The 23,101-nt window shown below is 42.2% G+C and overlaps 1 protein-coding gene across 2 annotated transcripts in view; it reads right to left on the reverse strand.

The window, feature by feature from the left end:
* Positions 1 to 23,101, reverse strand: part of AK5 (adenylate kinase 5) — a 2,642,541-nt gene that overhangs the window by 2,373,130 nt on the left and 246,310 nt on the right. For both annotated transcript variants that reach the window (XM_085602038.1, XM_085602039.1), the window contains exon 2: positions 10,043 to 10,229. In XM_085602038.1, coding sequence (XP_085458164.1) covers positions 10,043 to 10,229 — 187 coding nt within the window. The remainder of the gene's footprint in view (positions 1 to 10,042; positions 10,230 to 23,101) is intronic.

Consider the following 23,101-nt stretch of genomic DNA (forward strand, 5'->3'; position numbering starts at 1 on the left):
TATGTTTCAAACCCTTTCTAAAGCCATAATCTCTAAAAGATCTCATGAATACGATACTACTGAGATCGATCTAACCTTACCTAAAGAAGATCTCAGTGAATCAAGGGGGAAAAGACTTAAGAAATATAAAAATATTGATCATGCAACCCCCAAGAGCACTATGGAAGGTCTCAGCACCTCAACTTTTACGGGAGGTCACCGCACCTCAAACTCAATGGGTGTCCTTAGCGGCACAAATCTTAAAGGTGTCCTCAGCGGCACAAATTATCAGGGTGTCCCTCGCGGCACAAACTATCGAAGTGCTCATGAAAATGATCTCCAATTACGAGATGAGGAATTTCAGGATACTGACAACGATTCATCTGACCCCCCAGATGAATATATCCTGGACCTCGACGAAGATGACCAAGAGTTCAATTCACAACCTTTTGAGGAGGAGACACCTTCTACTTCTAACGACAACATTATTGACCCTCTTGGTGAAGAGATGTTTTCTTCCCTCAACTTAAAACACCCTAGGAGTTCTGAATGGTTTCCCCAAGAACACGTTAGTAAGTTCATTCAAAAATGGCTGAGATTCCCTTTAGAAAGAAATACCCGTAACTTATTGAGAGCTGAATGCTCAAGACCTGCAATAAATGACAAAACCTGCCAAACTCCAAACTTGGACCCTGAACTTATAAAATATCTTTTTAAACTCGGAAGGGACCCGAGGAAAGGGATGGAAAGATCCCTAAAGGGATGCCAAGACAAGGTCCTTGATATCCTTGGCCCACTAGCTAGGATTATCGATATATCAGAAGTCAGCCACATTAATGGGACCCCCCTTAATACTGAGTTAATCAGAGGCTTAAGCCAGAGAGCCTTGATTTTATTGGGTAACGCCAATGCCAGCCTTAACTCAGAAAGAAGGAGAGTAGTCCTTAATAAGATCTCCCCTAAACTAAGCGACCTAGCTGATAAAGACCCCTCCCTCAATCCTAGAGGGCTTCTTTTTGGTGAAGACCTTATAAAAACTCCTGGCAAATACGTGTCTACTTTCACAGCCTTAGATAAGGCCCAGCAAAACATGAAAAGGGTTTTTAATACCAACAACCTTTTTGGAAGGGCCGGAAGAAGGGGCCTCCCTTCCGGCCGGTTCAACAGAAGGCCCTACCCTAGATCCAGAGGATATGGAGGAAGAGGGTACCAACCCTCTAACATCCCTCAGTTCTTTCCACAAAGAGGAAGAGGATTCCGATCCAGAAGCTTCAGATCACGCGGTCCCTCCAACGACAGCACCCCTCAAAGTAAGTATAATTTTACACTCTTCCCCTTCCGCTCCCCTTCCTACCAAAGTGGGAGGGAGACTCAGATTCTTCCTTCAGAATTGGAAATTAATACCCCAAGACCCATGGGTCTTAAATACCGTGAGGGGATTTATGATAGACTTTACACAAATTCCTTCTCAAACTTTTTTCCCGAGAGATATCCCTCCCACCATAGATCAGGAAAAAATAATAGAAGAGGAGATCTCCTCAATGCTTCAGAAAGGCGCCATCAGAGAAGTACCCTTAGAAATGTTAAGATTCATAAGCACACTCTTTCTTGTGAAGAAAAAAGACAAGGGATGGAGACCTGTCATAAACTTAAGGGAACTCAACAAATACCTTGTCTACAGGCATTTCAAGATGGAGGGTATTCACCTTCTCAGAGATCTACTACTAGAGGGAGATTGGTTAGTCAAATTAGATCTAAAAGATGCTTACTTTACCATCCCTATGGCCAAGTGTCATCAACCCTTCCTACAATTCCTGTGGAAAAACCATCTCTTTCAATTCCAAGCTCTCCCCTTCGGTGTATCTTCAGCACCATGGTGCTTTACCAAGGTGATGAGGTCGGTCGCCTCTTCACTAAGGGAAAAGGGTATTCGGATGATCATTTACCTCGACGATATTCTTATTCTTTCACAGGACCAGTCTCAAATCATTCAAGATCTGAAGATTGTAATAGACCTACTAGAAAACCTGGGTTTCATTATAAACAAAGAAAAGTCTATACTCTCCCCCTCAAGATCCTTGGAATTCCTGGGTTTCACGGTGGACACCACGAAATGTCTCCTACTTCTTCCTCTGAAAAAAATAACAAAAATAAAGAAAGAGATAAGACATGTTCTGAATCAACAGTTCTTATCCCTAAGAGATTTAGCCAGGTTACTCGGTCTCCTCTCCTCTTCTATCCAAGCTATCTTTCCGGGTCCATTAAACTATCGTGCTCTTCAGAGAATAAAGTTGAAAGCCCTTCATTCGGGCCTCTGATACGGGGATCGCGTCTCCCTAGATCAAGAGGCGATTTTAGAACTAAATTGGTGGTTAGAAAACCTGGATGCTTGGAATGGGAAAGCAATATTTGGCTCAACTCCCAAATTTGTCTTAGAATCCGATGCGAGTCTCCATGGCTGGGGTGCCTGTTTCTTAGATCAGAACACCGGTGGAGTCTGGTCTCTGGAAGAATCTTCCCATCATATAAACTTCCTAGAATTGACCGCGGGACTCTATGCCTTAATGAGCTTCAAACATTCGCTTCAAGGGAGATCTGTCATTCTAGAGATGGACAATATGTCCGCAGTTGCATATATAAATCGCCTAGGCGGAACGAAATCTGTAGATCTTTCAAACCTAGCCAAGAAACTTTGGATGTTTTGTCTAGAACACAAGATATCACTAAGAGCCGAATACCTCCCAGGGAAGACAAACACCTCGGCGGATTGGAACTCAAGGTTCCTCCTGGACCACACCGATAGGAAACTCAATCCCTCTGTTTTCAACTCCCTCAACATCACCTGGGGCCCCCTGGAATTAGATCTCTTTGCAAGCAGACTAACTTCCCAATTAAAGGACTACTACAGCTGGATGCCAGACCCGGGTGCTCTAGCAGTAAATGCCTTTCTTCAACCCTGGATCGGGACCAACGGTAATGCCTTCCCACCCTTCTCCATGATTCAGAGAGTACTCCAGAAAATCAGACACGAACGCTGCTCCATCGTCCTAATTACTCCCTTCTGGCCCTCCCAGGCCTGGTTTCCCACAACTCTGGAGCTTGCCTACGACCTTCCCTTCCTAATTCCTCCCCTCGGGGACCTCCTTACAGACGTAGACGGTCGAATTCATCCCCTGGTTCGTTCCGGGAATCTGAACCTTCTTGCCTGGAGAGTGTCAGGCGATCCAACCATCTCACAGGACTTTCGTCAACAGCTTCTACTCTCCTCGGAGAATCTTGGGCCCCCGGTACTCACTACCGGTATAATAACATCTGGAAACTATGGGTTCGTTGGTGCCTGGAGAGGAACCTGGATTCCGTGGAAGCACCTATTGTTGACATAGTTAACTTCCTCGTGGAACAATTCGAAAGGGGGCTTAGTTATAGATCTATCAATTGTGATAGATCTGCTATCTCCGCTGGACACGCTCTCGTTAATGGTAAAACCATTGGTAAAAATAATATCATTTGTAGAGTTCTCAAAAGTATTAGACTTAGGAGACCTCCTAAACCTAGATATCAATCTCTATGGGATGTGAATTTGATTCTCAATCTCTTCTCCAACTGGCCTGATAATACACTCCTGAATAATAAGAATCTTTCTATTAAACTCGCAACCCTTCTTTGCCTAGTTTCTTGCCGTAGGGTCTCGGATGTTAAAGCCCTTGAAATCTCCAATAGATCCTACAACATGTTTGGTGTCAATTTTGATATATTTAGAAGAACCAAGACAATGTCTGACTCTATTTTTTATCCGCGTTTTGACTCATGCCCAAAACTTTGTGTTGTAGATTGTTTGAAAGAGTATGACCGCAGAATGAACCCTCTTTGCCCCCCTGATGTAAATCAGCTCCTTATCTCCTTCATTAAACCTCACAAAGCTATCTCCTCTGCTTCTATCGCTAGATGGGTTAAAATTGCTATGAGCTTAGCAGGTATAAATTTAGATTTATTCAAACCCCATTCCATCCGAGGTGCCATGGCCAGTAAGTCCTTCTGGTCCGGAGGTAAGTTGGACGATATTCTCAAAGCTGCCGATTGGTCCAATGCTAGTACCTTTGCTCACCATTATTGCAAACCAATTTCTCATATGTCTGACGTAGTCTTACAAAGCTACCAACATGCATAATGGTAGCCTCCGGTCTTGTAATGAAATTGCGATTCTCCTATTACCATGACTAGGGAATCTGGATTTCATTAAAGACACGGAGGCTAACATTATCCCCCCCTCCGCTTCCCTTTGATTCTTTTATCTTTAAAATGTATCTTAAGTTCTTACTTTTATGTTATTTATATACATACATTTGTAATATTTTACAATCAATGTATTGTGAATTGTTTTGATGACTGTGCTTTGTTTTATCTATGCCTAACCAAAATTGTTTTTGATTCCTCACTTCATCCTTCTTTATTCCATGTTTACTTGCATCTCTCTCTTTTTTACAGATAATCTTTCTTAATCTTCAAGTTTTTGACGCTCGGATGTTCGTCTCTACTGTTCCATTACTTTCACTGATGATTATTGAAGTTATCTACTCCTTTCCTGGAACTTATCCTGCTCTACACTTCATTTAAAAGAGGCAGATTGCTATGGTCTCATGCCTTTTATTATTGTCAATGTTCTGGAACTTTTGCTTTATGATGTATGCGGCTTGGAGACTGCATTAAAAGAAATATGCATAATGTTAGCCTCCGTGTCTTTAATGAAATCCAGATTCTCTAGTCATGGTGAGAATCGCAATTTCCATGAAGAAAATACTTAGGACGTAGGACCAACCCAACGCTTAGCAGACATAGAAACATCAGGGCTCAAACAATTAGTGTCACGACCCACTTACAAGAAAGGGCATTCCCTTGACCTTGTCTGTACTAACATTTTGGAAGTCACAAGTGAGCCCCCTATTCCTACCATTTGGTCAGACCACTATGTAATTACATTTCTGATTCCTTGTAATAAGGCATCTGTCAAGCCCAGCAAAAAAGCAAGCAGACTTAGATGCTCTTGGAAGACGGTCACTTTCTGAGCTCTTCAGGCCTATCACAATCCCCTCACAAATTGATATCAACACTGCTTTGGACACCTACCAAGACTCTCTCACACTGACGTTTAATTGAATCGCCTCTTTTAAAAAATCTCCATCATCTTCCTTCAGGGGCCGAGTGCCCTGCTATACTGATCATTTGTGCATGGAAAAGTCAAAACACAAATGGCTCAAACATAGGTGGTGCTTAACCAAATCCCCAGTGGATAAAGAAGCATTTAGATCACTGCTGAATAGTTACCACAATCAGCTTAAAGAAGCTCACAAATCCCACATTACTTCAGCTATCGACCAAGCTGAAAATTCTGCAAAGGAATTATACAAAGCCTTAAATCACTTTGTAAAACCTCAAGCTTGAACTTGTACTATTCCAGCCTCTCAAAAACTTTGTGATTCACTGGCTGACTTTTTTGAGGAAAAATATATATCCTCTATAAGAACTTTGCAATGATCTGGGAACTGCCGGAACTGGAACTCTATTTTAGTCAGCCTCCCCCCGAAATCAATCACTAGCTTAGGTCATTTCGAGTTATGCTCTTTAGAGCAGGTGCAGAATAAGCCAAATCAGGCTCCTCTTTAGACCTCTGCCCCCCCAGGGTAACCTCCTGCTAAGCCAACTCCATTGCATCATCAGTAAATGCACTTTACAATCTTTGCTTAACTTCAGCCAAATTCCCAACTGAATGGAAGTGTGCCCAAGTGTCCCCTATTCTCAAGAAACTCTCTGCCAACCCTAAGGTCCTGTCCAACTACCAGCTGATCTCACTGCTCCCTCTACTGTGAAATATTCTAGAAAGCCTTATTAAGTAACAACTGGCAACTTACCTAGAAGAATATAAGATCTTAGACCCCTCACTACATAACACTGAGACCGCACTGGTGGCAGTCACTGACATCATCAGACTTTCACTAGATGCAGGTACCCTGGTCATGTTGGTATTACTGGTCCTATCCGGAGTCTTCAATACGAACTGACACTCCATCTTAATCGGCAGACTCTACAAGGCAGGAGAATATGACAGTGCACTAGATTGGCTCATTGACTTCCTTGTCAAACCCTAACCATCTGCCTTGACTCCTTTAAATCTAGAACAATATCTAGCAATAAAGGAGTCCCACAGGGTCCTTGACTGAGTCCAACACTGTTAAACATTTATGTATGGCACAGATTGTGAGAGCATGTGGATTTGTGGTCATATCCCATGCTGATGACACCCAACTTCTCATATCCTTTGGGCCAGATGGAGTAAAAGTGAAATCTCAGATTGCAAACTGAATGAGGGACATTGCTGAATGGATGACTAACAGTTGTCTCCAATTAAAAAGCGAGAAAACTGAGATTTTGTTATTTGGCAGAGCACAGGAGCTTTGGTCAACCGATTGGTGGCCAACAGAATTGGGTCCAGCTCCCTCCCCCAAACAGGTGGTGGAAGCCTTGGTATAAAGATCGACCAAGCATTAACCATGAAAGACAAAGTCAAAAAAACCTGTGGCACCTGCTTTGCCACAATAAAGCTTTTAAAGAGAGGTTTTGAATGGCTTACTTCCAAATCCAGAAAGACTCTAGTCCAAGCACTGATCACTAGTCGCTTAGGCTATGGGAATGAGCTGTTAGTGGCAGCAAATGACACCTTGCTGTCCAAACTGCAAGTTGTCCAGAACACAGCTGCACGGTTAATTTGTAATCTTCCCCCATGCTCTTTTGTTGCCCTGATCCTAAAAGCCTTGCATTGGCTTCTTATAAGGAAACAGACAGTGTTTAAGCTATGCTGCCTAATCTACAAGGTACTAAACAAGGCCCTTCCTATCTATTTACACTTTTGACTCTTTTACTACCATCCCACCAGACTGCTCAGGGCCACTTATAAAGCTCTTCTTAGTATTCCCCATATACACACCTCTAGATTTGGTAGGAGATCCTTCTCTTACTTGGTCCCATTCCATTAGAACAAACTGCTTCTCTACATCCGTACTTGTTCTGATTTTTCAAAGTTCAAGACACTGTTAATGACATTATTATTCTAAAGTGCTCTTTTGTCCAGGAAAGCAAAGTGCTGAGATATATATTCCCTCACTACCACCCAGCAAAAGTGCCGCTCATCTCTCCGTAGCCCCTCTCTCACATACATTTCATTTGTTTTAAATCACTGGTAAAAGCTGGATTTTCTAATCTACTCAGCTATCCACATAAAACACAAATCTGTGATCTGCACGGAACACGTTCTTTGCAGCAGGCATAGAAACCCTCTGCGCTACTTTATGGCAAGTCAATACCGCCACTAAACAAAACTCTGACCTTTCTCTGTAACAGGAACATTAATCCCAAGAGTTACCTTGACATTTTTATAGCTGCCTGAAAGCTGGACACACATGGAACTCTGCAGAAGGTGCTTTTAAATCCTAAGTTATTGCTAAACACAGTGCCTCTGAGGTCAGTGCCCCCCCCCCCCTTCCTGGTCAGCGCTCAGTCGGTTGCACCTCTAGCACTTTCCTAAAGCTTTCCCTGGTAAGTATATTTAAGGTAAGTGTGTGAGTTTATGTACATAAAGTAAGTGTGTGTTTTTATTTATATCAGGTGTATTTGGTTATGTGGATTTAAAATGCAGGGTTTAGGGGTGGGTAAGGATATCGGGCAGTAAGGGTGAATTTAGGGTTTAGGGGTGGATAAAGGTATTGGGTGCTAGAGGTGTTTTGCGGGCATGGGGATGGATAACGGTACTGGATGGTAAGGGTGTTTTTAGGGTTTAGAGGTGGGCAAGGGTATTGGGTGGTAAAGGTATTTGCATGGTAAAGACATGCGTGGTAAAGGCATTGTAAAGTCATTGCATGGTAAAGGCATGCGTTGTAATGTCACAACCATCGCCAAGGTAAGTAGATGTGAAGATAGAACAGTAAATCTTCAATCACTCGTAAAACATTGGAAACCGATATTGTACAGTCCAATATTCCTGACCTTAATATAATTATGTACAACTCAACATATTTACTTACACCAACTTTAAATAATTGTGCTACTAGTGACTATACCAATCTGTGGCAGCACAGAAACTTTCTATCGCTGTAGATGCCTGTTGAAGTGTCACTTTTTATTATACAGCTATATAGAGCATAATGTAGGCTCAGAGATACTAGAAGAGTGCATAAATAGATCAGACGAAGCTTCAATTAACAGGGAACAATCGTCTTTTAAACCATTATCTACTAGTCCAGGTACTTATCAACCACAATGGGGAATTAGATGGACATGAGACAAAGAGCCAGACAACCTCAGCCTCAGCATGGTCTGTTGGTTAAGATGCCTGCTTGAAACCTGGGAACCTGGGTTCACAACGAGGCTTTAGCAAGTAAGTGAATATCATGTTATTCAGGTTAAAAGCACTTAATCTTTCTGTGCCTAAATTTGTAAATGTGATAATGGCTGTAAATATATATGAAATAGTGTGGACATTTACAACTGAATAGATTTTCATGGGAAGCCCTTACTCGTGAATTACCGCAAGACTTAAATCAACTTCAAATATATGCGTAAAGCTTTAGAACGAAGTACTCAACTTTAAGCCCTGCTTTGATAATCGCTTTTTTGGACCTCGATTATACGTACCTTTGTATTTCCACTTGTTCTGGTGACAGGAATTCCCGCCCCCGTCAGAATTGCAAGGTCTGTAGGAAGACAGCTGACCTGATGTATATTATCCTAGGATTTAAGCTGCTAAAAGCAGGTAAAATCTTTTGGTGAAAGACGGTGTATGAAATGATGAATAAACAGGGAAGTCAACATTATTAATTCTCCCCGTAGACAGCTTTCTTCCTTTCGTTGTCTGTAGCATGGGTTACTTCAGTATACAAAGCACCATTATAGGCAATGATGCATGAACGGTTTTGTTACATTTGAAGAAACTTTGATCTGTAGGTGCAAGTCCGCACTAGCGAACACAGCACATGTTGCAATGGCCTCACAGACAGTTGCAGAAGAATCATAATTGCTTAGCCCAGGTTCTGGTTAAGAGTGACGTGTATGCAGTGGCTCCTGTTTGCGTGGATGCTTTGGTCTATTGTGCCCAAAATTTGCAGATTGGTGCTGTGGTGTCAGAACCTTCTTTGTGCTCACGCACACTATTATGTGTACGGCAACCATTTCTAGAGACCTCTCTCGTGTTTGTGCATAATGTGTGCACTTGGCCCGGGCAGGTAAAACGGACAAAGTTACTTGCTATTAGGCAGGCAAAAGAGCTCAATATCTGTGCATGTCTCAGTGTCCTGTTGTGTCTTCGAACTACAACTGTGTTGAACAAACAATGCTTGGTAAGTATAGCGTTTATTGTGAACTCCTCACACTTCTAAATCAGTTTTTTTTCCGTTACATTTTCGTTTGCACCTGTCACCATCGCTTGGTCCCATATTAGGACTTTGTTTTCGTTTGTCCTTCAGGCCTTTAATCACTCAATTGGAAAATTTGGATAATGCTTACTCAAAATACCAATTAAAAACTGAGAAAAGCAACATATTCCAGATTCACTGAGATCTGCAAACACTGAATAAGAGTTAGATACAACATCATGTCATTTCTCCCTGAAGGATACAGGACTGTGTCCCACAAAAAGTATGATGTCTTATATGAGAATGTTTCATCAAAGAATTAAAAAGGTTTGTCCGGCTGGACAACCCCCAATATAGTATCGATTCTGGACTATATTTATTCCATCTGTATCCCCATTGTTCTAAGGACCACTGTTTTTTGTAAATTACTATTACCCAAGGTCCTTCATTACCTTGTTTGGGTTCCCTTGTTTCTTTTCAAATATAGCTTATTCGAATAAGCATACTAAATAACGAGATCCCAGAAAGTGATATTTTTGGATGTTATCACATAGATGGTAGATCGTGAAGATGGAAATAAACGCAATAGGAAGGGCACATTAAAAACAGACATTGTGGTTGTCAAGAATACTGAAACTGATACAAACGACATTATTTAAAATTACCATTTCTGAAGAAGGATCTTCTTGCTTGTCCTCCATTGAGTGGTGGCAAACCTCTTTTTTCTTGGCCTATGAAGGTGTCCCATCTAACCTTCTCCGAACCACCTAGTTCCTTGACTTTTTGTAGACAATTTTCTAAATATTCCACCGGGTCATCTGGTCTGTAAAACATGAGTCCGTTTACGAGACCCTAAAGTGAATGAAAAGTGAATTAGCAGAGAAAGATGAAAATCACAAGATATATTGTATGCTAATGTTCTTGCTTGTATTGCAATATGATACTCAATAGACTGGTTAATCCAGTGTATGCACATGAGGACCAGAGCCATGACAGGTTTTCAGGAGAATCACATGAAATAATATTACATGCAATCGAGCTAGATGAGAAACACTTAGTCAGTGGTTGCACTCACAATCAGACATGGAATTGGCCCCAATTGAAACCTCAGCGATACCACACATTAAAAATAAAAGATAAATTTTCAGCATCAGGAAAAGAAGTTTTCATATACACATTTTTCGTTTAATGTTATTGAGCCACATCAGCATTCACAAGGATAAGCCAACTAAGCAATAACTTACACTGTCATTTACATGTGAGAATTACTGCTGGTGGCGACCAGTGTAGCAATGTTTTTTGGCAACACCCTCCCCCCTTACCCCCCCCGCCGACCTCCTTCTCGGATTCCCTCACTACCACCTGGCAAACGTGCCCCTCAGCTCTCTATAGCCCCTCTCTCACATACATTTTATGTCTCTCTCTTTCCAGTAGGAACATTACTCACCAGAGTTATCTTGACATTTTTATTGCTACCTGAAAGGTGGACATACAAGGAACTCTGTAGCAGGTGCTTTTTAGGTTTTTCCTGCATAGCGCTTGCACTGTGCTTGAGAAATATAGGGCCATATGTAGGTAATTTCTATATACCGATTCCTAAATACCGAATTTTACCGATTCGGTATTTAAGAATCGGTAAATAGAATGTAGGTAAAAAAAAAATCGGTAAATTTCACCGATTCGGTAATATTCGTTATTACCCATTCGGTATTTACCGAATCGGTAATAAGGCATACCTTCCCATTCATTCCTCTGGCCCTGAGGGCCCATAGGAATGAATGGGAAGCCATTCACTATTACCGATTCGGTAAATACCAAATCGGTAATAGGGGGAGCATATTCAAGGGTGGCAGGGTGTCACATTGACACCCTGTTGCACCCCTGAATCGTGCATGTGTGCACATGTGGCGCACATACATGCCCTAAGGGCATGTATGTCTGCCACATGGTACTTTTAAAAAAGCACAAAATTGCATTTGAAAAGGTATTCGGTATTTACCATCAACTTGTAGCTGGTGGTAAATAACGAATCCTTAACCTAAAAATGCACTCACTTGAGTGCTCCCTAAATAGGATTTAAGGATTCTGTAATTTAGCGATTGGGTATTTTACCGATTTCTTAAAATACCGAATCGGTAAATTACCGAATCCTTCAATCCAGCCTCCTACATCTCAAAGGGCTAAATACCGGTCGGTAACGGAAAATTTACCGATTTTCGGCCGTTACCGACCGGTATTAGCCCACCTACATATGGCCCCTAGTGTTTTTAATAGAAACTTAAAAGGGACTTGCATCCCGCCTCCTCTCTTTCCTGGCTTCTCATTCGTTCCTGTGCATGCTACTTGCTTTTCCTCCATTTCTATTGGCTGTGGCATATTTTCCTTATCAGTTTCCTGGGGCTGAAATACAGTTATCTTCTTGGGTGGAACTATTTTTTCATAAAGCGTTGCCTCTTTTTGCTTTTTCGTCTTTCAGCAGATTTATATAGCGCAACTTATCACTCAGAAAGATTAAGTGGTTTGCTTGAAGTCAGCAGCTCTGGCCGCTGTACCACATCTTCTCCTCTCCCATGTTACTTGTCAGGGAGCTCTATCCTTCATTCAGACGATGATTGATAAAAACAGCTTTTAACTCATCAGATAACAGCAACCGGTGCGTTACCAATGCTTGTGTTAAAGAGGCCAGCAACTCGCTTGGCGGCAATCATATTGTCAATTTGTTTACATGTACTTTTTTATATTTTGTAATTGGGTGCAAAAAATATAAAATTTTCCTTTGCCTGCTGCGGTGTTATATGGCTAAAGCAATATGCCATACTGTGTCTCTGCTGTTCCAAGATGTCCACAGCGTCACAGCACTAAAACGCACAGGATAATCCTTGCATAACTGCACAGGCACGTTCCATCTAACTGGGCAGGAAGTTTGAAGAGCTAAAGATTAGCAGGACACCATGCCATTTCCTTTATCATTCCGGACATGTGATGTGACTATTGACTTGAGTACTGTGAACGGATATGGGTAAGGCTCTAAACATGTGTGCTTGGACATTGCAGAATCAAAATTGTTTATTTATTTAATACGGGCACAGCGCCATTTCCTATTTTTTTTTATTTTGCTTAGGTTTGATTTTTTAACAATAGCCTATGTGAACATGGTGAATAAACTATGCTTAACAACATGTGAAAATATGTGGTTTTTCTATGATTTCAACATGTCTTTCCATGGAGCTCACAGGAAAGATTTTGGCTTCTTGCAGCAGCCAATATCTCAGTGGGCCCATCAGAATCGCCGTTCCATTCATAATAAGGGCCTAAATGTTGCAACAATTGTATTACCTGGTGTGTGTCATTATACTAACAGATCTCTCCCAGTACACATGATTGTGCAGTGGCAGGGTCTGATTGGGATCACAAATTGGCCCGGGCACTACCGAAAAAAGTGGCCCACATTCACGGGGCGCGCCCTTCCATGAAACACCATTTTGGTTACTCTTAGAGGTCTCATTTGTAGAGAAATGTTTTGTAAATGAAGCCTTTCAAAGCTTATAGAGCCCATACCATTAGTGAAGACTAGGAGCACTGTAGTTCTGTGTAACAATCCCTCACAATTCTTCACATGCCCCTCCATGTGTAACATACATGTTGTAGCACCAACTCTGAAGCACGTTCTGGGGCCACATGTATTATAACAAAACACAGCCAACCAGAAAATGTTGTGCAATACCAAATGGCCCTCCTCTAGCAGGCAGAATAGAGACACGTGTTTGGGCAGAACAGGGCCTAAGCACCCAGTCTATACCACCGAGAAAGGTCACTTGTACACTGTATGAACTGTTATTGCAAACTTGATCATCAGTAGATGTTTCCTTCTTTGTCCGTATTACGAACATGTATCGCTCTATTATGACTGTACTATGCCAATCTGCTATGTATGATGCTGAAAACCAATAAACAAATTTAAACGAAAAAATAGACCGAGGCAATTACGTTTCAGAAAAGCTCCTCTATGGATGGCAATTACCATGAAAATGATAGAAAATCAGCAAAAAGAACATGTAACCTCAACATGCTAGAAAAATTAATCCTTCTGCACAGAGAAAGAAGTGTCAACTTTGCCCTCGAGCAGTGCCTAGCTTAGAATGAGGCTCAAACAGTACTCTTTTGAGAATGCACATTGCACAAAGTCTTAGACATATTCTGAAATCAACACACACACATGTTTCCACTCTGTGGCCTAGGACTTAAAACAGAGTCCAGTCAGAGTGACCTACAAACTACAGCTAAAAACCAAACAAAACGTACTAATTAATATTCCTGGCATATCGAGAAATGTGTACCTTGTCTGCATGTTGAATGAGGTCTTTAAAATAGAGCTATAACGTTAACTGGCACACAAATGAATCAGTTAATTGTGCAAAAAATTGGTAAAGAAAATCTCTAAAAATGTTTCCTACCTGTTCCTCAGAGGAAGAGATTGGCTAGCAACACATTGCATTTCCAGGTGCTGGGTTTGGTAAGTCAGTAAAGCTTTGGGGCAGACCTACTGCACTGACCATAGTGAAGGACTTTCTGGATGTGGGGGGACCACGATTGAGGCGCACTAGATGTGGCTTTGAGTACTGCTTTACCTACTTTGGTCAGCACTGTGGAGTGCCAAGGGGATTAGATGACCCTCTTGAGTTGGTGCTTGGCCTTGTGGTGCATCTGGTTAGAAGAGTAACCAAATAGAAAAAGATGGGTGAACACTCTGTAGTTCTGTATGGGAGGGTCAGGACTGTCTTCTTCCTAAGGCTCAGGAGTTGGACTGGGTAACTGAAGGCCTACACATGGATTCCTTCCTACTGGGAAGGATAGTAAAAGGTTGGGGCCTAAACAGATGAAAATGTAAGCTGAAGCAACAGCCAGTTGAAGCAGGTCTTATGGGCACCTGAGGGCTGGGCGGGTCTTCACTTTGACCTCCTGCTGCTACTTCTGGATAAGATCCTCCTGGTTGTGGGTACTGTAGAGTCCAACTTGAAGTTGCCAATGCAGGCTGTTGACCAGCGGCTTTTATGTCCCTCATCTGGCTAGCATGGGCATGGTAATCAGGAAAGGAAATATATGAATTCTTACCCCCACTTAAATCCCAAAACTGTGTCTTACTGGATGACTGAGAAAGGGGGTGTGGTTAGAGCAGTGAGACAAAAACCTATAGGCCTGCTGTTTTACCACTCATGCAGGCAATGAGAGAGGGGTGTGTCCATATGGAGGTGAGGCTTGAGTGCCCCTTTCTGTTGGGGAGGGAAAGGAAAGCCAGAAACATCACCAAACAAGATTCCCCATTGCAGGCTGAGGAGGGAGTCACCGGAAAATATGAATACAACGAAATGTTATCTTACTGCAAGCTTAGACTCTCCCAGAATAACAAAAAGAACATAGAAGTAGAATAGTGCACCCAACAAGAGGTACGGAATGACTTAAGTGTCAGAGCGCAGCCTCCACAATATAAATAAATGGACAGTGAGGCACTTAGGGGAATTAAATGGAAATTTTGCATCAGAAAAGCTGTTTTAAAAAATACGGATGTGTTTTCATAAAGCGTCCTCTTTAATTATCATGTCTCCTTTGCAGAATCATAAAGCATGAAGAAATGGTTATTTTTTATTGTTATTTTTCCTTTTGACAGTTTTATATGGTAAATATCCTTTACAACGCGGTATGTTACAACGCGTTGCCATTACAACGCGGTTTTAATAACGCAACTACCATTACATCGCAATGCCATTACAAGGCATGGCATTACAAATTTTGTTGTAAAAGCATGAATGGTAAAAGCATATGTGTTTTACATGTAAGTATAAGGTAAGTATAGGGTTTAGGGTGGGTTTGGGTTTTGGGGTGTAGGGGTATAGATTCTGGGGTGCCAAGGGTAATTTTGGGGTTCGGGGGGGGGTTGTTTTGGGGGCCAAGGGTAATTTTAAGATTTAGGGTGGGTATGAGTTTGGGGTTGCAAGGGTTAATTTTGGAGTTCATGTTAGGTATGGGATTTGGGGTGTCAGGGGTAATTTTAGGGTTCAGGGTGGGTTTGGGTTTTAGGAAGTCTGGGGTAATTTTAGGGTTCAGGGTGGGTATGGGTTTTGGGGTACCAGGGGTAATTATAGGGTTCAGCGTGGGTTTTTTGGTTTTGGGGCGCAAGGGTTACATTTAGGGTTCAGGGTGTGTTTGGGTTTTGGGGTGCAAGGGTTAATTTTGGGGTTCATGGTGGGTATGGGTTTTGAGGTATCAAGGGTAATTTTAGGGTTCAGGGTGGGTTTGGGTTTTGAGGTGCCAGGGGTAATTTTAGGGTTCAGGGTCGGTATGGGTTCTGGGGAGTCAGGGGTAATTTTAGGGTTCAGGTTGGGTTTGGGTAATTTTAGGGTTTTAGGGGATATGGGTCTTGTGTAGGGGGTAAAAAAATTAATATATATATATATATATATTTATAGACTTTGAGAAAGGTCTTTACCACGCATGCTTTTGCGTTGTAATGGCATCCGCCGTAAAGGCATATGCGTGGTAACATTTTGCGATGTAATATCAACGTGTTGTAACAACACTTGCGTTGTAACAACTGTGTTGTAATTGCATGCGATGTAATAGAATGCGGTGTATCGTCATATATTCTTTTTATAGTGTGAATTCGGCCCAAAAGACAAAGGCTATTTGAGCGCTATTCATGAGCAACAATTACAGTACACAAGATCAGATTTTTTATTTAAGGGCCTGAGAGATGAAGTGATCTGCCCAGAATCACAGGATTTTGAGCAGGCGCTGGGACTCAAACCTGATTCCCCATCTCTGTAACTCTGGGCATTAGGCCACATATGCCTATACACAGAGGAGGCATGAAAGTGAGAGGATATTGTTCTTGGGAAGGACACCAAGGTCAAGGTGACAGTGGCCTACAAGCTGAGCAAATGAAAAACAGCGAGGCCCCTTCTAATACAAATTATTCCGCAGCCGCCCAGTGCAGGAGCACCTGAACAACAGTGAGGCCCCTGCTATTACTAACTTCCTCAACCCTCCCCAGACCTCCACTACCTCAAGGCAGTGTGGGACACACTGCAGCTGAAGTGTCCACTTCCCCGCCGCAGCGGGGCAATCTCTACATCAGTGGCGGTTGCTGACCTTCCCAAGGAGTGAACTGGCGCCTCTCGCACAGCACCTCTGGAGGCACCCACCGGACCTCGATGGTGCTCTCACCTATCTTCCCTAGTCCACACTTGAGGTGTCAAGATGCGGTGGAAGCCTGGGGAATCTGAAGCTGCCCGGCGGTCATTAGGTAGGTCGCAGGGGGAGACTCTGACCTAGCTGACCATGCTGGTTGCACCACCCTCGGGAGCTTTCCCTTCCCCTATCGCCGCAGAAAATATGCATGGGGAAAAGACACATACTCTCTGCTTGAGGAGAGGCCAGTCGCCATTTCATAGCTGGGGCTTCTGGAAGATGCCCTGCAATGTCCTGTGGCCAGTGACTGCCTGTACATATGGACGGCCAGGTGGGGAGAAGCCCTGCTGCGGACTTCATCTGCTGCTGGTAGGTGCTGCACGGGCGCACTTGGTGCCCGACAGCATGGGGGAGCCGCGTTTCTGCCGGTGGAGACTCCCTGTTCCTGTAAACAACATGGCAAAAAGGAGCCCTGCTATGAACCTCGCCTGCTGCATGCGGAGCACGCTGGACATCACCAGCCCGGGAATCCCTCCAGGCCCACGATCACCGCCTGTGAGTGTAACAACACCCAGAAGGCTTAGCTGAAAGCAAGAGCCCAAACATTGGCGAGAAGATCGTGCTGTGTAAATATATATTTTATATTTGTCCAATCCTAACCACTTCAACGTTCATTAAAATGAAATCTTGATCGAATTTGAAACTTGTATATATGTAACTCTAACCACTAGTATCTGTGGTAGACCTATGCACTTATTACCTTTCTAATGTGAATTTAGAGTGTATCTGTTTGTATTTTTTATGTAACTCATGTACTCTGAAGTCCTTATGTTATGTAACTGGTCCTTTTGGAAGGTGCTCTGACACCTTCTGCTAAAGTTTATGCTATATAGAATCGCATTAAATAAATGGCTGGCAGGTGAGGGGATAAAGTACAAAACACAGCTGCTGGGCTATGCATGGGGTCGGGGGGAGGCTGAGGTGAAGATGGTGCGAGTTCACAACATCAACTGGCCCCCACAACGAGACCCATTCTTCCTTGCCCAATATGACCTGAATGAGAAGAGCTGTGGGCGAGGTGTCAAGTGCAAACACTGTTTCTGTGCAGTCTGGGGCCCAGCGGGGCCTCAGCCATGTCACATGCCCAGTGAGGCTGATTTACAGAAAAAAAAACAGCCCACATAGGGCACTGAAGCACTGGCCCTTCGGCCAATGCCCGAGTGCCCGTACTTCCAATCTTTCCCTGGCAGGGGTGTTCAGGTAGCACAGAGCTCTCTTCCAAACAGTTGAGCTGTGCAGTGCTGAGTTAGCTTGATCTCTGCCCCTGGTGAGATGCCTTCAGGCCACGCAGCAGGATTACACGAGGACAGACGTCAAGACTTCACTGGCTTGTCTTTTGCGGCTTTGCAAAGTCACTTGGGCTTTATTGTGCTTTCGCTGCTCAACCAGCCAAATAATTCTTACAGCAAAATACTAGTTGCTGCAACAGGTATCCTTAATGTTCAACTTGCTCGAATGTATGCTTGGACTGAACGCGTGGGAATCTAGAAATGATGAGTGTGCTAGCTGGTGTAAACTGACGTTTGGTCTCCCTCAGGTGGGAATTCCCATTGGGAACTGGCACGAGAGCTAGCAATGATTAGCAGCAAGCGCGAGGCAGTATCATCTTGCGGGTATACGGCTAAAGGTAAGGCTTGGAGCATGTGGCGTTCAGACGATGTGCACGCAGCGCTGTGCTGGACACCATACATGGAGCCCCATTACATGTGGTACGAAATGGCATTCCTGGGTGGAATTCTGCACCACAGGATTGACAATGGTCCAGGGTTCATGCACTTGGATTGTTTTGATCACTTTGAGAAAGGGTTGCATTGCAACCCTTACATAACCGTCAAGCATAGCATGAGGAACCATTTGAGACTTTGTTGTGCATAACAGTGCCCTTTTGGGATGGCTACCTAGCTACTGAGTAGTGTTCAATTAGCTTGTCACCCAACCCCTAGTGCTCGACGAAACACAAACTGATTCAGCTGGAGATCATTCTGCTAGACAGACATTATAAGGCGTAGGCAAATGCCTACAGTTCACACCTTCCAAAACATCCCCTGGTTATTTAATTGGGACCGTCAGACTGTCTTTTCCTCTACCTACAACTTCCTTTTTAGGTTTCGCCTGCAGCGCTCTTGCCCTGTGCTTCTGAAATATATTGTTTTCAATATAAACTTAGAAGGACTTGCACCCTGCCTCCTCTCTTTCCTGGCTTCTCATTGGTTCCCATGCGTGTTACTTACTTTTCCTCTATTTCTATCCGCTGTAGCATATTTTCCTGCATTTACCAATGCTTATTCCTCGTCTGCTTCCCTTATCAGTTTCCCATAGCTGAATTACTGTTAACATCAGCTTTGGTGGAACTATTTTTTCATAAACTTTTGCCTCTTTTTCCTTTTTACTCTTGCAGTGTATTTATATAACAAGTTATCCTCTGGACGAGATCAACTGATTTGGGTAGAACCACAGGATCTAGTGCCACCGAGACTCGAACTGGGATGCCCAGTTTTCAAGTGAGTAGCTCTGGCCACTGCACCACATCCTCTCCACTCCTATGTTATTTGTAAGGGAGCTATTTTCTTCTCCCGGACGATGATTGATGATAACAGCTCGTTATTCATCACATCGGCGAAACCGATGCATCACCAATGCTTGTAAGTTATTGCTAAACACAGGCCCCCTGAGGTCAGTGCCCCCTTCCAGGCCAGTGCCCAGTGCCGCCGCACCCGTCGCACCGCCCTATAGCCGACCCGGAGAAGCTAAAACTTTACAGATCGCTGGGCACTTATATGACACAGTTGCACCTGCTTCCAGATCCTCTTTTTTCGTTTATGTATCTAGATTTTAAAACCATAACTGTAACCCTAACTTTTTCTTCTAAGTTTAAGGTTTGCTTTGTAATTTTGTTACATGACCTTCAAACGTCAATAAGTTTTAGTTCTAGTGTTAACCATGACCTTTTGGTCTTACTAAAATTACATATATAATATATTTACGTACAGGTGAGTTCAGCCAGACCATTCCACATTCTTTTTCTGCCCACCACAGCACAGAGCAGCGGGGCAACTCACTCCAGCCATCGCCCGACTACGAGCGGTGGCATTCTGCCCTTTCACAAGTCGCACATCTATCGTAAGTAGCTCCCTCAAGTACCAAGGGCTACTACTGGAATATATGCTTTTTTTAAACAAAATGCATGTAATGCTTTTAGCTAAGGTTTTGTTCTTAGATTTAGGACGGCTCGCCCGACAGCTGCCCCAACTATAAAATTTGCAAGAAAACATGACAAACTAAACACTGACAAAGCCAAAAGGCTGGCAGCGAAGGCAGACCTACGTTGCCACTGCACATTTAAGATGTATTAATATCAAATGCTATGGAACTCCTGGCTTGCACGCTTTAATGACTAATTCCAAGGAACTCTAATACATTCTAAAACATTGCTCGATAAAGCTGTGAAAATCTGCATTTTTTCCGTAAGAGAATTGAAAAAAATCAACACATTTTCATTTTTCGGGTTCTAAGAAATAAGTGGGCTTTATTTTATTACACGGCTGTCATAAAAAACACAGTTGACGAAATGACGATGTGTGATTTTTGTGTCAGGTCTTGCATGCTGGCACATTGCAAAAGACGTGACCAAACATCGCACTGAAAAGACAGTCATTTGCCAAAAACCTTTTATTCTCTTTTAATCATTTTAAATAACATGGTGTATTCAGCAATGATACCGAGTTTTACGGTTAGAAATCATAAAACGTCAATGAATAGACATAGAAATAATCGACATTCTATGAAAAACACAGCTGAAAGTACAGAATATGGTAAGAAAGGGTGAGGTTTGGAAAGGAAGAAGAAAGAATCAAGCAAGATGCATAACAAAAAAATACTGTAAACAAGCCCATAATTTTCAACACATTTCTCACCCGGGTTACGCTAATTAGTGTGAAGGGCGGATGAGTCAAACAAACGTTCAGGAATAAGGGGACAGGAAGCAGGTCTCTCGTGCTCGACCATCTGTTCCCCTGGCTCACTCAAAGGTGGGATAATTACCGTTTACTTTTATCGAATATTAACCAGCTCCACCATCATAAACACTCTGCGTCCTGCCCAGCTGGCATGGCGGCGGAAGGCCTTCCTTTTTACCGCAGGCAGTCCTATGCCAAGACCCTCCAACTGGCATGCACAGTATAGCAGTACCACAGAGAAACATGTACTGGAAATGGCAAAATGTCTGGCTTATAAATGAAACTACCTCTTCAGCCATTGATGCGCTTGGACATTCGCACATGCACTCTCAGACTAATTATTGCACACACACATCCATTCATCCCCAGTGACTTATTCTTGCTGTAAGCAAATGGTATGTTAGTACTGTCTGTGAAGATGTACTATTCTCCTTAAAATAAATAGAGGAGAAAGAAATGAAACTTAAAATGCAAATAAGAGGAGAAAGAAATGAAAAGGAACCTCTAAAATGAGAGAATAGGAAAAACTAAAGGACTGGCTCTCTGGCCCAGGCTCTGAAGTGCACACATTTTCAGGCAGATGTGCAAATGTGTCCAGAGAAATGTAATCAATCACAGGTCAAGCCAGCCAGTGGCTTAAGTGGATTGGCCCACTGCCCCATGGTGAATTATGCCATGGATGAAGGTAAAGTTTGAATGACTTTGATACAGATCATTAAACAAAACCCCTCTATGTATTTATAAATATGAATGCATTTTTAAATATTGTCTTTTTATTATAAGAGAAGGGCAGACAACTAAGCCTTCCAGGCCTTCCAAAGAGATTCTGATAAGGAGTATTTCAGTGTAAATATTTTACGCTTATGCTTTGTCAAGGGGGTGGGGGGATTAACACCAAAATCATTGCCTAAAATGGCAATCTGTTAGATTTTATCTAACAAAATGCATGACTGAGGGCTTTAACATAGAGCAGTAGCAATCAACCCTTAATGATCTAATAGCTTTTATATATGTGGTTCATAATAAACACATCAGACATATGGCATCTGAAATAACTTTCTCAATGAAGTAATCTGACCGACAACCTTTATGATTGGCTTGCACCATAACTGACTGAGACCTACTGTTTTGAGCATAAGCCTTCCTACAAGGCAGCTTCAAGTGTCCTGTAGTAAAATTACAAATATGTTCAAAATTTCACCTGTCAAAACAACATAAAACCCATCTTCAGGGTGCCTAATAAGGATTAGCATTGCTAATCTTCTATCTCCTAAATGTGCATGAGTGGATCAGCACCACCAAAAACCCTACCTGTTATGGTAATCTGTGAGATAAAATGTAGCACAAAATCTGCCCACAGGTTTTAGCACTATGTAATTACAAACTACCCTTAAAAGATGATTGCCTGTGTTTTACCCACAGGTAAATTGAGCTTGTTTGCTTTATGGTACATTTTCATATAAAAACGATCAAACTCACGAAATCTGGCATAAGGTTTCTCAATGAACTAATTAAACCCAAACCTTTTCCACTGACATGACATCTTAACCAACACAGATCAACAGAAATGTAAATAAACTAGCAATCATCAGGCATAAACTTACAAAGTTACAAATAGATATAAAATTGCACTTGGCTAAGCAATATACAACAGCTCTCAAAAGGCCCTAACAATTATTAACACATAGAAGGTCTTAGGCCCCCACGGCTTGTCAACAGAGTTGACCGACATCAAAACCCTTGAATACTATGGTAATTTATGGCAATTCTTGTAACAAAATACCTGTCCACAGCATGTAGCACAGTGTCATAACAATCCATTAATAAAAGCCTATTGCTTTTTACAATAAAAAAGCCAGGTCTACTGCCTTTGTTGTAACTTTTCATAATTAACAGATCAGACCAATGGAGAAAATTTTACTCAATTTTGAAAACAAAAATGCATTTAAATAAAAATTGCAAAAGTCTACGCAAAATAGCATACGTACCCTAAATGTAAATTTTGTAGTAGGTAAACATACTTTGGTATAATAAACATACAAAATAAATAATAAGGTACTGACTTAAGTTAACCTAACTGCTGACGCCATATTAACATTGATTTATACATTAGCATTGAAAGATCTGTTTTCCACGTTGAACTGTTGTTTTGCATGAGATGTTTTTCACTGCAGGTGGTGTAACTTTTCAGAAGCCTTTTGTTAGTTAGTGAATAGGCGTTTGTAATGTATTAGACAACTGATAGGGAAGTTCTTAATTAGAAGGGATGAGATGACAGGAAGTATGACTCAGGGGAAGAACTTGTCTGAACCACAAGATGTGGACGAAATATCTTTTCATGGATTTGGTTCTGTGGTCTATTGTAAAACTAGGGAGTTTACCTGCTTCCAGGGGTTTGATGAAATCCAATTGGATGCCGAGTATTGGGAATACGTCAATTGTTTTACTGTATGTTTTAAAAAAAAAAAAATATTCATTTTGCATCATACAGCTTGTATGGGTAATGTGTACAATTCTTCAGTA

This window comes from Triturus cristatus, chromosome 4_2, assembly GCF_964204655.1.
Source record: "Triturus cristatus chromosome 4_2, aTriCri1.1, whole genome shotgun sequence".
Classification (NCBI taxonomy): domain Eukaryota; kingdom Metazoa; phylum Chordata; class Amphibia; order Caudata; family Salamandridae; genus Triturus; species Triturus cristatus.